The following is a 12,463-nucleotide window of genomic DNA, read 5'->3' on the forward strand; positions in this document are numbered from 1 at the left end:
GGGGGGTCGTTGTTCGGCGCCGTCGCCGGCGCGCGTCGCTCGCTAGGCCTCGAGCGTCCAGAAGACGAGCGCGGCGGTCGCGGCGAGCGCGAAGATGGCCCAGACGGCCCACGAGGCCCCGTCGCAGGGGTGGGCCGCCTCGTCGAAGTGGGCCTCGAAGGTCGCGTAGGCCGCGACGGTCCAGACGGCGCCCGCGGCGACGCGGTGCGACGCCGCGCGCCACGCGACCGCGCGGAGGCCGTTCGTGAGCTCGAGCGCCTTGACGCAGACGGCGACGTAGATGCCCGTGACGAGGGCCATGTTCGTGTAGCCCCAGGACTCCTTGGGGATGACGTAGAGGACGAGCTGGGACTTGCGCGTGAGGAGCACGTGGAACTGGAGGAGGTAGAACTCGAGCGAGTGCATGCCGATCCACTCGACGGGCCGCGCCACGTGGTTCGTGAGCCAGGGCGTCGCGTTCCGCGCGAGGAGGTAGGCGGGGATCCACAGGGGCCCGACGTAGGCGTTGATCTTGCGGTACTCCGCGCCGCCGTCGCAGCAGTACGCGGGCCGCTTCGCGACGGAGACGGCGACGGCGAGCGCGGCGGCCGCGCAGACGCCGAGCGCGCCCTTCTTCGCCGCGGCCATGGCCGGCCAGGCGTCGCGGAAGCGCGCGTAGACCGCGGCGAAGAGGAGGCCGTGGATGGAGCTCAGGTAGTCCATGCGCGTCCGGGACCAGAAGTAGTCCGCCGTGTGGTCGGAGATCTTCGCGAGCCACCAGTCGAAGACGTAGTAGTACGGCGTCCCCCGCGCGCCGTCGCGCTGCGCGCCCGGGAGCAGGGGCGGCACCCAGAGCACGACCGTGAGGACGACCATGAAGACCACGCCCAGCGCCTTCTCCGCGTCGCGCGCCTCGCGGCCCGCCTTGCGATCCGGCGCCGCCCAGCCGAGGCACCGGCCGCCGACGAACCGCGCGGCGCCCAGGCTCAGGAAGATGAGCCCGAAGTGGACCGTCGCGAGCGCGACGAAGTAGTAGTCGATCCACGCCGTGTTCGTCGCCATGGCGAGGAGCGCGCAGAGGAAGTTCATGCGCCAGAGCTGCTGCGCGAAGCGCTTCGGCGAAAAGTCCGCGGAGCTCCAGAAGTAGACGCCGTTGCCGAAGCCCGTGAGCCAGACGTAGGCGCTCACGGCCCAGCGGATGGGCACGTAGACGTCCTGGGCGTTCGTGTAGTGGTACGCGACGAAGGCGACCTGCATCCAGCCCTTCCACTCGTTCGCCTGCGCGCGGCTCATGAAGAGCGCGGCCTCCTTGCCGCCGTCGACCTCGAGGGGCCGCATCTGCCAGGCGCTCGCGAGGGCCAGCGACGCCATGACGAAGGTCCAGAGGTCCACGTTCTCCGTCCGCACGGTCGTCCCCGCGGGCAGCAGCCCCGCGGGCATGCGCGAGTCGCCGATCGCGCAGGCCGCGAGGAGGAGGCCCATCTGCGCCGCGGCGGCGCACGCGGCGCGCGTCTTCGCGCCGGACGGCGGCGGCGGCGGCGGCGCCTCGGCCCGGGCCTCGACGTCGCCGGCCTCGGACTCGTCGGCGTCCGAGTCGCCGCCGTCGTAGAGCGAGAACGCGACGGACGACATGCGGCCGTCGCGCCCGCCCGTCGCCGGCGCGTACTCGGAGAACTGCGACGCGCTCTTCCGCCCGCCGACGTAGTGCGACAGGCGCGACGCGGACGTCCGCGACGCGCGGTGGCGCCGCGACGCGCTCGCGTGGGTCACGCTCACGGAATTGCGCCCCGTCGCCGCCTCGCGCTTCTCCATGTCCCGCAGCACGGCGAGCGCCGCGCCCGACAGCTCGACGTCGATGGGGTCGCCCCGCTTCTCCGCGGCCGGCGGCGCGCCCGTCGCGGGCCCGCGCCCGACGCGGGCCCGCGCGGCCGCGACGAGCGCCGCGGCGAGCACGGCGACGGCGACGGCGAGGAGGACGCGCTGCCCGGGCGCGGGGCAGACGCCGAGGACCTCGCTCAGCTCCGGGCCGTCGCGCGCGTAGGCGACGCCGTCCGGGCCGTCGAGGGAGCCGCAGGTCGACACGTCGCGCACGTTGCCGTCGTTCCCGTAGCCGCCCTCGTCGTCGTCCTCGCGCGGCGGCGGCGCGGGGTTCGGCGCCCGCGTCGGCCGCGGCGTCGGCGCCGGCGTCGGCGAAGGGGTGTCGCCCGGCCGGGGCGTGGGCCGCGGCGTCGGCGAGCGCGTCGGCTTCGGCGTGCCCGGGCCGCCGCCGGCGAGGCAGGACTCGCGGCCGAGCTTCCGCGCGACCTTGTTGAGGAAGAGCTGGACCCAGGCGTACTGCACGGCCGCGCGCGGGTGGCCGCCGTCGAAGGTGCGGCCGTCCGGGTCCCCCGGGTCGCCCGCGCCGACGTCGCTGAGGTCCGCCGTGTCCTGCACGTCCATGATCTCGACGCCGCGGTCGCTGAGGACCTGGGTCGCCACGGCGTTCATCGCGGAGACGGCGATGGACCCCTCGCGGAGCTCGCCCGCGTCCATCTTCGTGTCGCCGCAGCAGTTGCAGGTCCGCCAGACGGCCATCTTGCCGTCCGCCTGGAAGTGGCGCAGGAGGCCGTCGTAGAGCGCCGCGACCTCGTCGCCGTAGGCGTCGAGGCACGCGCCCTTCTCGTACATGTCCGACTCCTCGCAGTCCGTGCCGTCGTCGTCCGACGCCTTGAGCTCCCACCACCCGCTGTTGGCCAGGAGGACGTCGTAGCCGCCCCGGAGCTCGCCGCTCAGCGTCTCGAGGTCGCCGTACCACGTGTCCTGGATGAAGAAGAAGGTCGTCGTCGCGCCGCCCTCGAAGGCCGCACTAATCTTCTGGCGGTGCGACGACTTCTCCGGCGACCGGTCCGTGCCGTCGTCGGTCCACGTCGTCCCGTCGTCGTAGTAGTCGTCCGTCGGCTCGGGGCCCCAGTGGTCACCCTCGTACTCCGGCGGGATCTCGCCCGTGTTGAGGAAGTAGTTGAGCGTGAAGGCGAAGTAGCGCTGGATCGAATCGCCGAGGATCGCGACGCGCGTATTTGATAAAACGCAGAGCGCCGCGTCGCGGTCGACCGTCTGGAGGCCCGCGTAGCCGTGGTGCAGGCCCTGGAGCAGGTCCGGCGTCGCCAGCGAAGCCGCGGCGCCCCAGCCGCCCGCCGGCACCCACGCCGCGTCGGGTCGACGCCCGCGTCGAACGCGAGGCGGCGCCGGTCCGCGCGCGCTTTCGCGCCCCGCGACGCGAAGCCCCCGTACCAGGCCGCGTAGCGCCGCGCCGCGGCCGCCGTCATCGCCGGGGCTTCGGCGTCGCCCGCGAGCGTGACGCGCGGGAGGCCCGCGTCGCGGTCGCCGAAGAGGTCGCCGCGGATCGCCGCCGCGTAGTCGTCCGCTCCCGCCAGCTCCGCGTCGAGGCGGTTCACGCCCGCGTAGTGCTCGCCGTCGGACCGCGCGCTCGCCGCGAAGGCGAGGGCGTTGCCCCGGACGCGCGCGTGGACGACGCCGAGGCCGCGCGCGGCGCAGAACGCGTCGAAGTGCGCCGTCCACATGCTCCCGGGCGCGCCCGCGGCGGCCGGCGCGTCGCCGCGCGCCGCGGCCAGGGACCGCCGGTACCAGCGCGCGACGAGGGACTCGCGGTAGGTCCGCGCGTCGCGCTCCGCGTAGGGCGTGCCGTCCGCGCCGGCCGAGTACGACTTCTCGTCGTCGACGGCGTTCCCTAGTTTGCGGAACCACTTGCGGAACGCGAGCCAGACGCCCGGCTCCGGCGAGAAGCCCCAGGGCCCGACGTGGCCGAAGACGTAGAGGCCGTCGTCCGCGGGCGCCAGGGGCGCGAGCTTGTTTTGGGCCGCGGCCGCGTCGCCGAGCTCGCGCGCCGTACCGTCGAGGCGGCTCCGCTGGCGCTGGAGCGACACGCCCGCGACGCCCGGCGCGCCGCGCGACGCCGCCACGGCGTCGGTGAGGAAGCGGAACCACGCCGGCGACGCGACGACGTCGTCCTCGAAGACGACCGCGCGCCGCCCCTCGTCGCCGAAGACCGACGGGTCGTACGCCGCCAACCACGCGCCTCGAACGCCGCGGTTCTCCTCGACGTCGACGACGATCGCCTCGCCGCGGGGCCACGTCGACGCCCAGGCGCGGGCCGTCTTGAGTACCTGGGGGGGGAGGGGGGGGGTCGCCGCGCGCGCGAGGGAGAGGGAGGCGCGGGCGCGCGCGTGCTTCCGGTCGCGGCCGAGGCCGCGGTTCCGCCCGAACCACGACGTCCGCGGCAGGCCGTCGACGAAGATCTCCACGGAGATGTCCGCCGCGTCGGGATAGTCCGCCGCGTCGAGGGACGCGAGCAGGCGCCGCAGTTCGGGCTCGCGCCGCTGGGCGAGGACCTTGACGCCGAGCGACCGGAGCGCCGGCGCCGCGGGCGCGCCCCCGCGCCCGGCGACGGCCGCGGGGGACCCCCCGAAGACGCAACCGACCGCGGCGAGAGCGCCGACGAGCACGCGAAACACCATTTGCTTGAGACAAATTTTGGTTTCGCACGGCAAACACTTGGCAAACCGCGATTTCGGGCCGAGGAGGTTCGACTTGTCGACGACAGCTCAGCCTACGCTCTACGCACGCCTACGAGGCGTCCTACGCCTCTTCCTCGGCCTCCTGGCGACGGCTGGGACATCGAATCATTCTCGCGTCGTCGTCGACGACGACTGCGCCAGGACAGGCGTGGTCACAGAAGAGTCTACAGGGGCCTCGCGGCCGTCGCGGCCTTCGACGCGTCGCGGCAGCGCGAGCGCGCGCCGGAGGTCGCCGCGAAGCGGGTGCTTCTAAAACCCGGGGTGTTGTGCCATCGACACGCCGCAGTTATTCCTTCCCCCCCGTGAGCCAGCGCGCGAGGCGCAGGCGCTGGACGCGGACCTCGGCGAGGAAAACTTTCTTCGTCGCGCTGACGGTCCCGCGGAAGTTCTGCCACGTGAGCTTCAGGGGCAGGAGCGGGTCGTCGTCGGAGCCGTCCTGGAGGCCCGCGAGCTGGTCGGCCGACGCCGCGACCGCGGCCGCGTCGCCGCGCGTGCGGGACCGGTACTTGGCCGCGCGGCGGACGGCCGCGTAGGAGATGAAGGGCAGGGGCAGCGCCAGGATCTTCGGCACGGCCTCGACGAGGAGCGCGGCGGTGCCCACGCAGAGCACGGAGATGGCGTGCGCGTAGGGCACCTGCGCGTTCGCCTTGCCCGCCTGCGCGCTGTAGGCCTCGGCGATGCCCGCGTTGCGGCTCTTGGCCGCGACGCTCTCCTCGCCCCGCGCCAAGTTGTACTCGCAGGCGACGAAGCTCACGGCGACCTGGAAGCCCCCCCAGGCCGTCGCGACGATCGACGCGAGCACGGCCGCGTCCTGGCCCGACGACTCGCTGAGGCTCGCGACGGCGCCCGCGATGAGCGGCGCGGGCAGGAAGGCGCGGACGAAGCCCGTCCAGGCGTCGGTGTCGGCCTTGGACTCGATCTCGACGATCTCCGTGACCGACTTCCACGTGCGGCCGATGTCCGCCTTCGTCGCGAATCGGCGCCGGCCGAGCGCCTGCGCGCGGAGCGCGCGCCGCGACGCGTCCTGCTCCGCGAGCACGGCCACGGACGCCGTCAGCAGGGAGACGACGGGGCACGCCAGCAGGATCAGCGTCTTCACGGAGGCCGCGACTTCCCTTTCCATGGGCGCGCTCTCCATGGGCGAGGCCAGATCCGGGCGCGCGGGGCTGCCGAAGAGGAGCTGCCAGCCCGGCAGCGTCGCCGCGGCGGGGGCCGCCGCGGCCGCGCCGTCCGCGGCCGCCGGCGCGGCGCTCCCGGGCTCCGGGAGCGTCGGCAGGGTCCAGCTCATCACCTTCGCGAGCCCCGGCGACGCGTAGGACGCGATGCTCGCCGACTCGCCCTCCTCGGGGACCGCGAGCTCGAGGGCCTTGTCCGTCAGCAGCGACAGGTTCAGCGCCGCGACGCTCACGAGGACGCAGACCGGGAGCAGGCTCTTGACGCGCACCGCGCCGCACACGATCTCCTCGGCCTCGGCGGCCGCCCGCGTCGAGATGGCCGCGATCTCGCGGGCGTTGGCGCGCGCCGTGGAGCACTGCCACTCCTCGTAGGACCCGATGGCGTCCGTGACGCACGTGCCCGCGACAATAGACGTCGTCGCGAGGTGGAGCGGCACGATCGACGTCGGCGCGAGCGCCATCACCGCCGCCCAGGCGACGGCCGTGTTGAGGATCGCCGCCTGCGTCGACTTGATCGGTTCGAACTGGTCCATGTCCTCGTCCACGGCCTCGATGCCCGTCGTGAACCGCTCGATGTTGCGCTTGATCGGGTCCATGGTCGTGTCCACGCGCTGGACTTCACCGAGTTTTTCCGAGATGGAGGCGGCATGTCTCCGCGTTTCGAGGGCGCGGTGCGGCGCTGGGAGGTGGAAGGCCGACGCGACGCCCAGGCAGAATAGCGCAAGGCGCATCATCGTCCTCGGCGCCACGCACGAAAGCGGCTCTTTTGGCTCAGGCCTCAACCTTGAGGCAGAAATACCGCGCGCAGCCGCTGCAACGGCTCCTCAGAGCTCGCTTTATTATATATAGCAATCTGGGCGTTCTCAAATCCAAACTCCCTGACGCGTGCCGAAACCTAAGGACGCGTGCGTTCGGCCGGCCGATCTCACGACCTGGGGTTCGCAGCTTGCCTCAGCGGCCATGGGTGACGGTCGGCCATTGACCGTCTGGGTGATAATGTCGGAGACCCCCTTCCTCTGCTCAGTACATCTGGGCGCGCGTGCGGAGACTGCGGCCGCAGCTCTTCACCTCCGGAAACCGTGACCTCATTGAGGCTTACTTTGTCCACAGCGAGGAGAGGTCGACGCGCTTGCCCTCGACGATGACGGGCGTGATCCGGCTCTGAGAGCGACTTGGCCTAAAAAAGCCATGAAGCCCACGACCCGCGGCCCGCTTTCCCAGCGCTGGGCGCGGTTCCTCTTGGGTCTGTCGGCCTTTAGCGTCCTGCCGCCGCTGGGCCCGCGCGTGCTCGTCGCCGGCGGCAGCGACGCCTCCGCCGCGGTGGCCTGGGGCTACGTCTGCGTGGCGTCGGGCTGCGGCCTGCGGGTCGGCGCCCTGCTGCGGCGCGGCGCGGCGGCGCTGCCGGCCTGGGCCGCGGCGCCGCGCTGGGCCGCGTGGGCGGCGGTGCTCGCGGCGCACGCGGCGCTCGGCGCGGCGCGGACGCGGCGCGGCGCGGCGTGCTGGCGCTTCGCGGCGTCCGTCGCCGCGGCGCTCGCCTGCGGCGGCGGCGGCCCCGACCGGTCGCGCGGCGCCGACGGCTGGCGGCTGGGCGGCCGCGCGGCGGGCGCCGCGGCGCCGCTGGCGAGGTTGGTCGCGCGGTCGACGTACCGGCGGTGCCTCCGGGGCCTGCTCGTGGCCGCGGCGCCGCCGGGCGCGCCGCGGCCGCCGAAGAAGCCCGCGTTCGGGGACGTCCTGCGCGCGCTCGCCGCCGCCGCGGCGTCGGCCGCCGCGGAGTCCGCGCGCGCGCGGCCCGGCGCGTGGCTTTTAGGCGGCGGCGCGCTGGCCGCGATCTGCTGGTGCTACCGCGCGTTCCGCCGCATGCCCGCGAGCGAGCCGGAGCTCGCGCCGGCGCTGCCCATGGCGCGGGCGCCGAGCGAGGGCACGCTCCACCGGCTGGGGTCGCCGACGCGGCGCCGCGCGCCGCGGCTCTACGTCGAGTCGTGCGGCGGCGACCGGGCGGCCGCGGAGGCGCGGTGGCGCAAGACCGTGGCCTGGCGGCGGGCCAACGACGTCGCCGCCGTCGTCCGGGTCGGCCAGCCCAAGTACCACGACGTGAAGCAGATGTACCCGCACCACTTCGGCGGGCGGTCGAAGCGCGGCGAGATCATCATGTGGGAGCTGCTGGGCCAGCTCGACACGGCCGTGCTCCGGAGCGGCCGCGTGTCCATGGAGGAGGCCTTCCGCCACTTCATCTTCATCCACGAGTACGCGGCGTTGAAGTTTGAAGGCGAGGAGACGGAGCTCGTGACCGTGCTCGACGTCGCGGGGCTCCGCTTCAGCGAGGTGAACTCGTTCCTCCTGCGCCTCGTCGCGACGGCGTCGGACGTGCTGAACAACCTCGCGCCCTTCCGCGTGCGGCGCATCTTCATCCTCAACGCGCCGTCGTGGTTCGGCGCGGCGTGGGCGGGCGTGCGGCGCGTGCTGCCCGCGGAGACGCGGCACAAGGTCACGATCGTCGGCGCGGACTACGCGTCGACCCTCGCGGAGCTGGCGGACCACGACGAGCTGCCGTCGACCTACGGGGGCGGCGGCCCGCCGCTGAGCCAGGCCGAGGACGAGCTCGACATGCTCGAGGCCGTCTGCGTGCTCAACTCGGGCGGCGCGGTCGACTTCCTCGAGCGGGGCTCGGACTCCGACGCGTCCCCGGCGTCGGCGTCGCCGCAGCGCGCGGCGTCGCCGGAGGTGGGATCGCCGGACGCGCCCGCGTCGCCCGCGCCGCGGCCGCGGTGGGCGCCGTGGCGAATGCCCGCCGCGCCGCGCGCGCACCTCGGCGCGGCCAACGACTTCTACTACTGCGACCAGCGCAGGCGCTGGGTGCTGCGCGGCGACGAGGAGGACGGCGCGGCGCCGGGCGGCGGCGACGCCGACGAGGACGCGCTCGTCGTCGCCATCCAGGCCGCGACGCTCCGGCGGTCGATGTCGTCGGAGAAGGCGCTCGGCTCGCTCAAGGCGCGGACGGCCGACGACCTCATGCGCACGCTGCCCGAGGCCTTCTCCGTGCCCGGCCACCAGAGGCGCGCGCCGGCGCGCCGCGGCGCGCCGCCGCCGCCGCGGACGCGCGCGGAGTCGCTCGAGCTCGACGACGACGGCGACGACGGCCGCGAGGATTTGGGCGACCCCGCGCTGGCCGTCGGCCTCTACCTGGGCCTGGGCCTGACCTGGGCCTGCCAGTCCTTCCTCTTCGCCGCCGCGCCGACGTGGCTCCTCGGGCCCGCGTCGCGCGGCGGGCTGGGCTTCCGCGCGGCGGACGCGGCGGGCGCGGCCGTCGCCGCGTGCGGCGCGCTGGGGCTGCTGCGCTGGCGCTGCTCCGAGGCCCTCGCGCGCATGCCGGAGCGCGCGCCGCTGCGGGCCTACCGCGTCGCCACGGCGCTCGGCGTCGTCGTCAACGTCGCCGCGCCGACCTACGCGAAGAGCCTCGCGGACGACCGCCTGCCCCGCGACTCGTCGGCCGTGCACGTCGCCGTCGCGCTCACGGGCGCCGCCTGGCTCCTGGGCGCGCGCTTCGCGACGGACGCGGCGGACGCGGCCGCGGCGATGATGCTCCAGTCCCACGCGACGTCGCGCGCGGTCGCGGCCGCGGGCCTGTCGGACGCGGGCCGCGTCGCGGGCGCGCTCCTGGCGACCCTGGTCGTGCCCCGGGCGCTCGAGGCCGGCGCCCACGCGGCGACGGGCCTCTACGCGGCCGCGGGCGCCAGCGCGCTGCTCTACGCGCTCTCCGTCGCCGTCTACCGCCGCGTGCTCGGCGACGTCTCCGACGACGGCGCCGGCGGCGCCTGCGCCGTCTTCCTCGAGGTCCCCGCCCGCGACGTCCAGCGCCTCGTCGACGACTGCATCGAGAGCGGGTGAGATGCTTTAAACACTGACTTCAAACTTGTCGGATACTAGAAGTACACACCAGTGCATGATGCAGCCGACCTTGAATTGAACCCAATGATGAAGTGAGTGCATTTGAGGGGGGGCTTATCCAGGGGGGTTCGTGGGGTACCTTGGCGAGCCGAGCCAGGTGGCGGCCGGAGGCCGCCCCCTAGCCGTCGCAGCGGAGGTTGGTCGTGAGGGTGGCGAGGGCGGCGCGGTCCGCGAGGGCAGCCCGACTCGCGAGCGCGGCCCGCCACTGCGAGAATCCGCGCGCGCGCACACGCACTGCACCGCACCATGGCGGGCAGCCTCCTCTGGATCGCGGCGGCCTGCGTCCCGCTCCTCGTCTACCGCCCGCCCGTCGAGCTGCTCCGCGAACTCTTCACGCGGCTCTACCACGTGCAGAGCCATCTCCCGGCGGCCCTCGCGAAGCAGTGGCGCCTCGGCGCGACGCTGCTGCTGCAGCTCGTCCCGGCCATGGACCCCGCGGCGGACCCCTACCTCACGGCCTACGACGTGCCGCCCTGCGCGGCGGGCAACGGCAAGTCCGCCGTGCTCATCACGGGCGCGACGGGCATGGTCGGCCTCCACCTCATGGACCTGCTGCTCCGAACGACGGACGCGCGCGTCTTCGCCGTCGTGCGGCGGCGATCGCTCGAGAAGCTGCGGCGCGACGCCGGGAAATACGGCCTCGCCCTCCCCCAGTTCGAGGGCCGGGTGACGATCAGCGTCCGGTGGCCGGGACGATTTCCGAGAGATTTCGGGTGGGGAAACGATGAAACATCGTGACCGACATGCTTGGTAGGTCACGATCCTCGACGGCGACTGCAAGAAGCGGCACCTGGGCCTCGGCGCGGCCGCGTGGCGCGACGTCGAGCGCGACGTCGGCTACTGCTTCCACCTCGCGGCGAACTCGTCCTTCGTCGCGACCTACGAGATTTTACGAAGCGACTGGATGCCGAGCTACGTGGACCTCCTCGAGTTCTGCGCGCGCGCGGGCGTCGCGTTCCACCTCGTCGGGTCCGTGGGCCGCTTCGCCGTCGCGGTGCCGGAGAACCGGACGCGGCGCGGCGTCTGGACGTCGGGCTACATGCGCCAGAAGTACGTCCAGTACGAGCTCCTGCAGAAGTTCTTCGCGAGGGGCCTCGGCGGGAGCTGGACGGACTGCGCCTACATCCTGGGCACGGTCGCGGGCGGCGGCGCGAACCCGGGCTTCCACGACTCCATGTGGAAGGCCGCGGCGATCCAGCGCGCGGTCGGCGTCGCGTTCCCCGGCGACGCGACGCTCGTCCCCGTGGACGCGCTCGTCGAGGCGCTCTGGGTCAACGCGACGGCCGGGGCCGTGGCGCCCTACATGTCCCTCCGCCTGAAGCGCGTGCTCGCGTCCGCGGACATCGGCGTCGCGACGACCGTGGGCGCCGCGGACTTTTGGCGCGCCGCGGACGCCGCGGGCTTCCCGCGCGTCGCCGTGCGCGCGTTCGTGCCGCCGGACATCGACGCGCTCGTCGCGGCCATGCACCGCCCCTTCGAGGCGCCGCCGGCCGTGCGCGCGATCTTCGACGCCGTCGACGAAGAAGCCGTCATCGCCGCGAACTTCGCGTACGCGCGGCGCGAGTTCGGCGCGCTCGAGGCCTGGCTGCCCCGCCGCGGGCCCGCCGCGCGCCACGCGTCGGCGTCCTACCCCTACGGCGCGAACCACAACGGCACCGTCGCCCTGGGGCGCGTCGCCGCGACGCCGTCGGCGGCGGCGGACGTCGCGAAGCTCCTCCGGGCGGACGCGGCCTCCGGCGTGCGGTGCGTCGGGAGCGCGAAGAGCAACACGGCCTGCCTCGCCGCGCCCCGCGGCGCCGCGATCCTGCGCCTCGACCCGGCGCCGGGCCTCGTGGCCGTCGCCGAGGACCGCGCGACGGCGACCGTCGGCGCGGGCGTCTGCCTCCGCGACGTCGTCGCCGCGCTCGGCCGCGAGGGCCTCATGCTCTACTCGGCCGTGGAGATCGGGAACCTGACCATGGGCGCCGCGGCGGTGTGCCACACGAAGAACCGCCACGCGCCGGGCGACAAGGGCATCCTGTCGTCCTACGTCGCCGGCGCGACGTTCGTCGACGGCCGGGGCCGCGTCCACGAGGTGCGCACGGGCGACCACGCCGCGGGCGGCGGCCCGGGGCCCGGCGACTACCACCGCGTCGACGGCAAGGACGCGGCGGGCCCCCGGTCGCCGGCGGCGGTCATGCGCCACCTGCGGTCGTCGCACGGCCTCCTCGGCGTCGTCGTCGACGTCGTCGTCGCCGTGCGGCCCGCGGCGGGGAGGTCCGTCGACCACGCGGTCTACGCGTCGGCGGCGGACTTCGCCGACGTCGCGCGGGACCACGCGAACAGCGGCGGCTCCGTCTTCGCCTACCTCTCGCCCTCGCTCGACCGCTACCTCGTCGAGACGCAGAAGCCGACGCTCAAGCCCCCGAAGGGCCACTGGTTCTGGGCCGCGCGCGAGGTCTTCATCACGGCGCTCTTCCCCTTTTTGTTCCGCGTCGGCGACCTGCTCCCCGCGACGGTCGCGCGCCTCTTCTACGGCCTGCTCCACGTCGCGGGCGAGGCCGCCCTCACGCGGCTCCACGCGCACGGCTCCGCGCCGCCGGGCGCGCACGTGGGCTGGCACGACCACGGCTCCTGGACCAAGTTCCAGTGGACGTTTTTGGCCTTCCCCCTGGACCGCGCCGGCCGCCTCTTCGACGAGCTCCGCGCGTTCTGCGACGCCTACGAGCGGTCGACGGGCTACGCGAACGCCTACTTCGTGTCCTACGTCATGGAGCGCGACGCCTTCGCGACCTTCTCCTACGCGGCGGC

At 74.2% G+C, this 12,463-nt stretch overlaps 2 protein-coding genes across 2 annotated transcripts; one reads left to right on the forward strand and one right to left on the reverse strand.

Moving 5' to 3' along the window:
- Positions 1-42: 42 nt before the first annotated feature.
- AURANDRAFT_67109 (hypothetical protein) lies at positions 43-6,462 on the reverse strand (the record flags this gene model as incomplete). The annotated part of the gene is made up of 4 exons (XM_009042465.1): positions 43-3,102; positions 3,180-4,142; positions 4,269-4,496; positions 4,909-6,462. 4 exons carry the CDS (start codon positions 6,460-6,462, stop codon positions 43-45), a joined length of 5,805 nt encoding a protein of 1,934 aa, XP_009040713.1.
- A 1,414-nt stretch (positions 6,463-7,876) lies between these two features.
- AURANDRAFT_67110 (hypothetical protein) lies at positions 7,877-9,613 on the forward strand (the record flags this gene model as incomplete). Its single annotated transcript, XM_009042452.1, has 1 exon — positions 7,877-9,613. One exon carries the CDS (start codon positions 7,877-7,879, stop codon positions 9,611-9,613), a length of 1,737 nt encoding a protein of 578 aa, XP_009040700.1.
- Positions 9,614-12,463: the final 2,850 nt, after the last annotated feature.

Source organism: Aureococcus anophagefferens (assembly GCF_000186865.1).
Source record: "Aureococcus anophagefferens unplaced genomic scaffold AURANscaffold_31, whole genome shotgun sequence".
Lineage (NCBI taxonomy): Eukaryota > Pelagophyceae > Pelagomonadales > Pelagomonadaceae > Aureococcus > Aureococcus anophagefferens.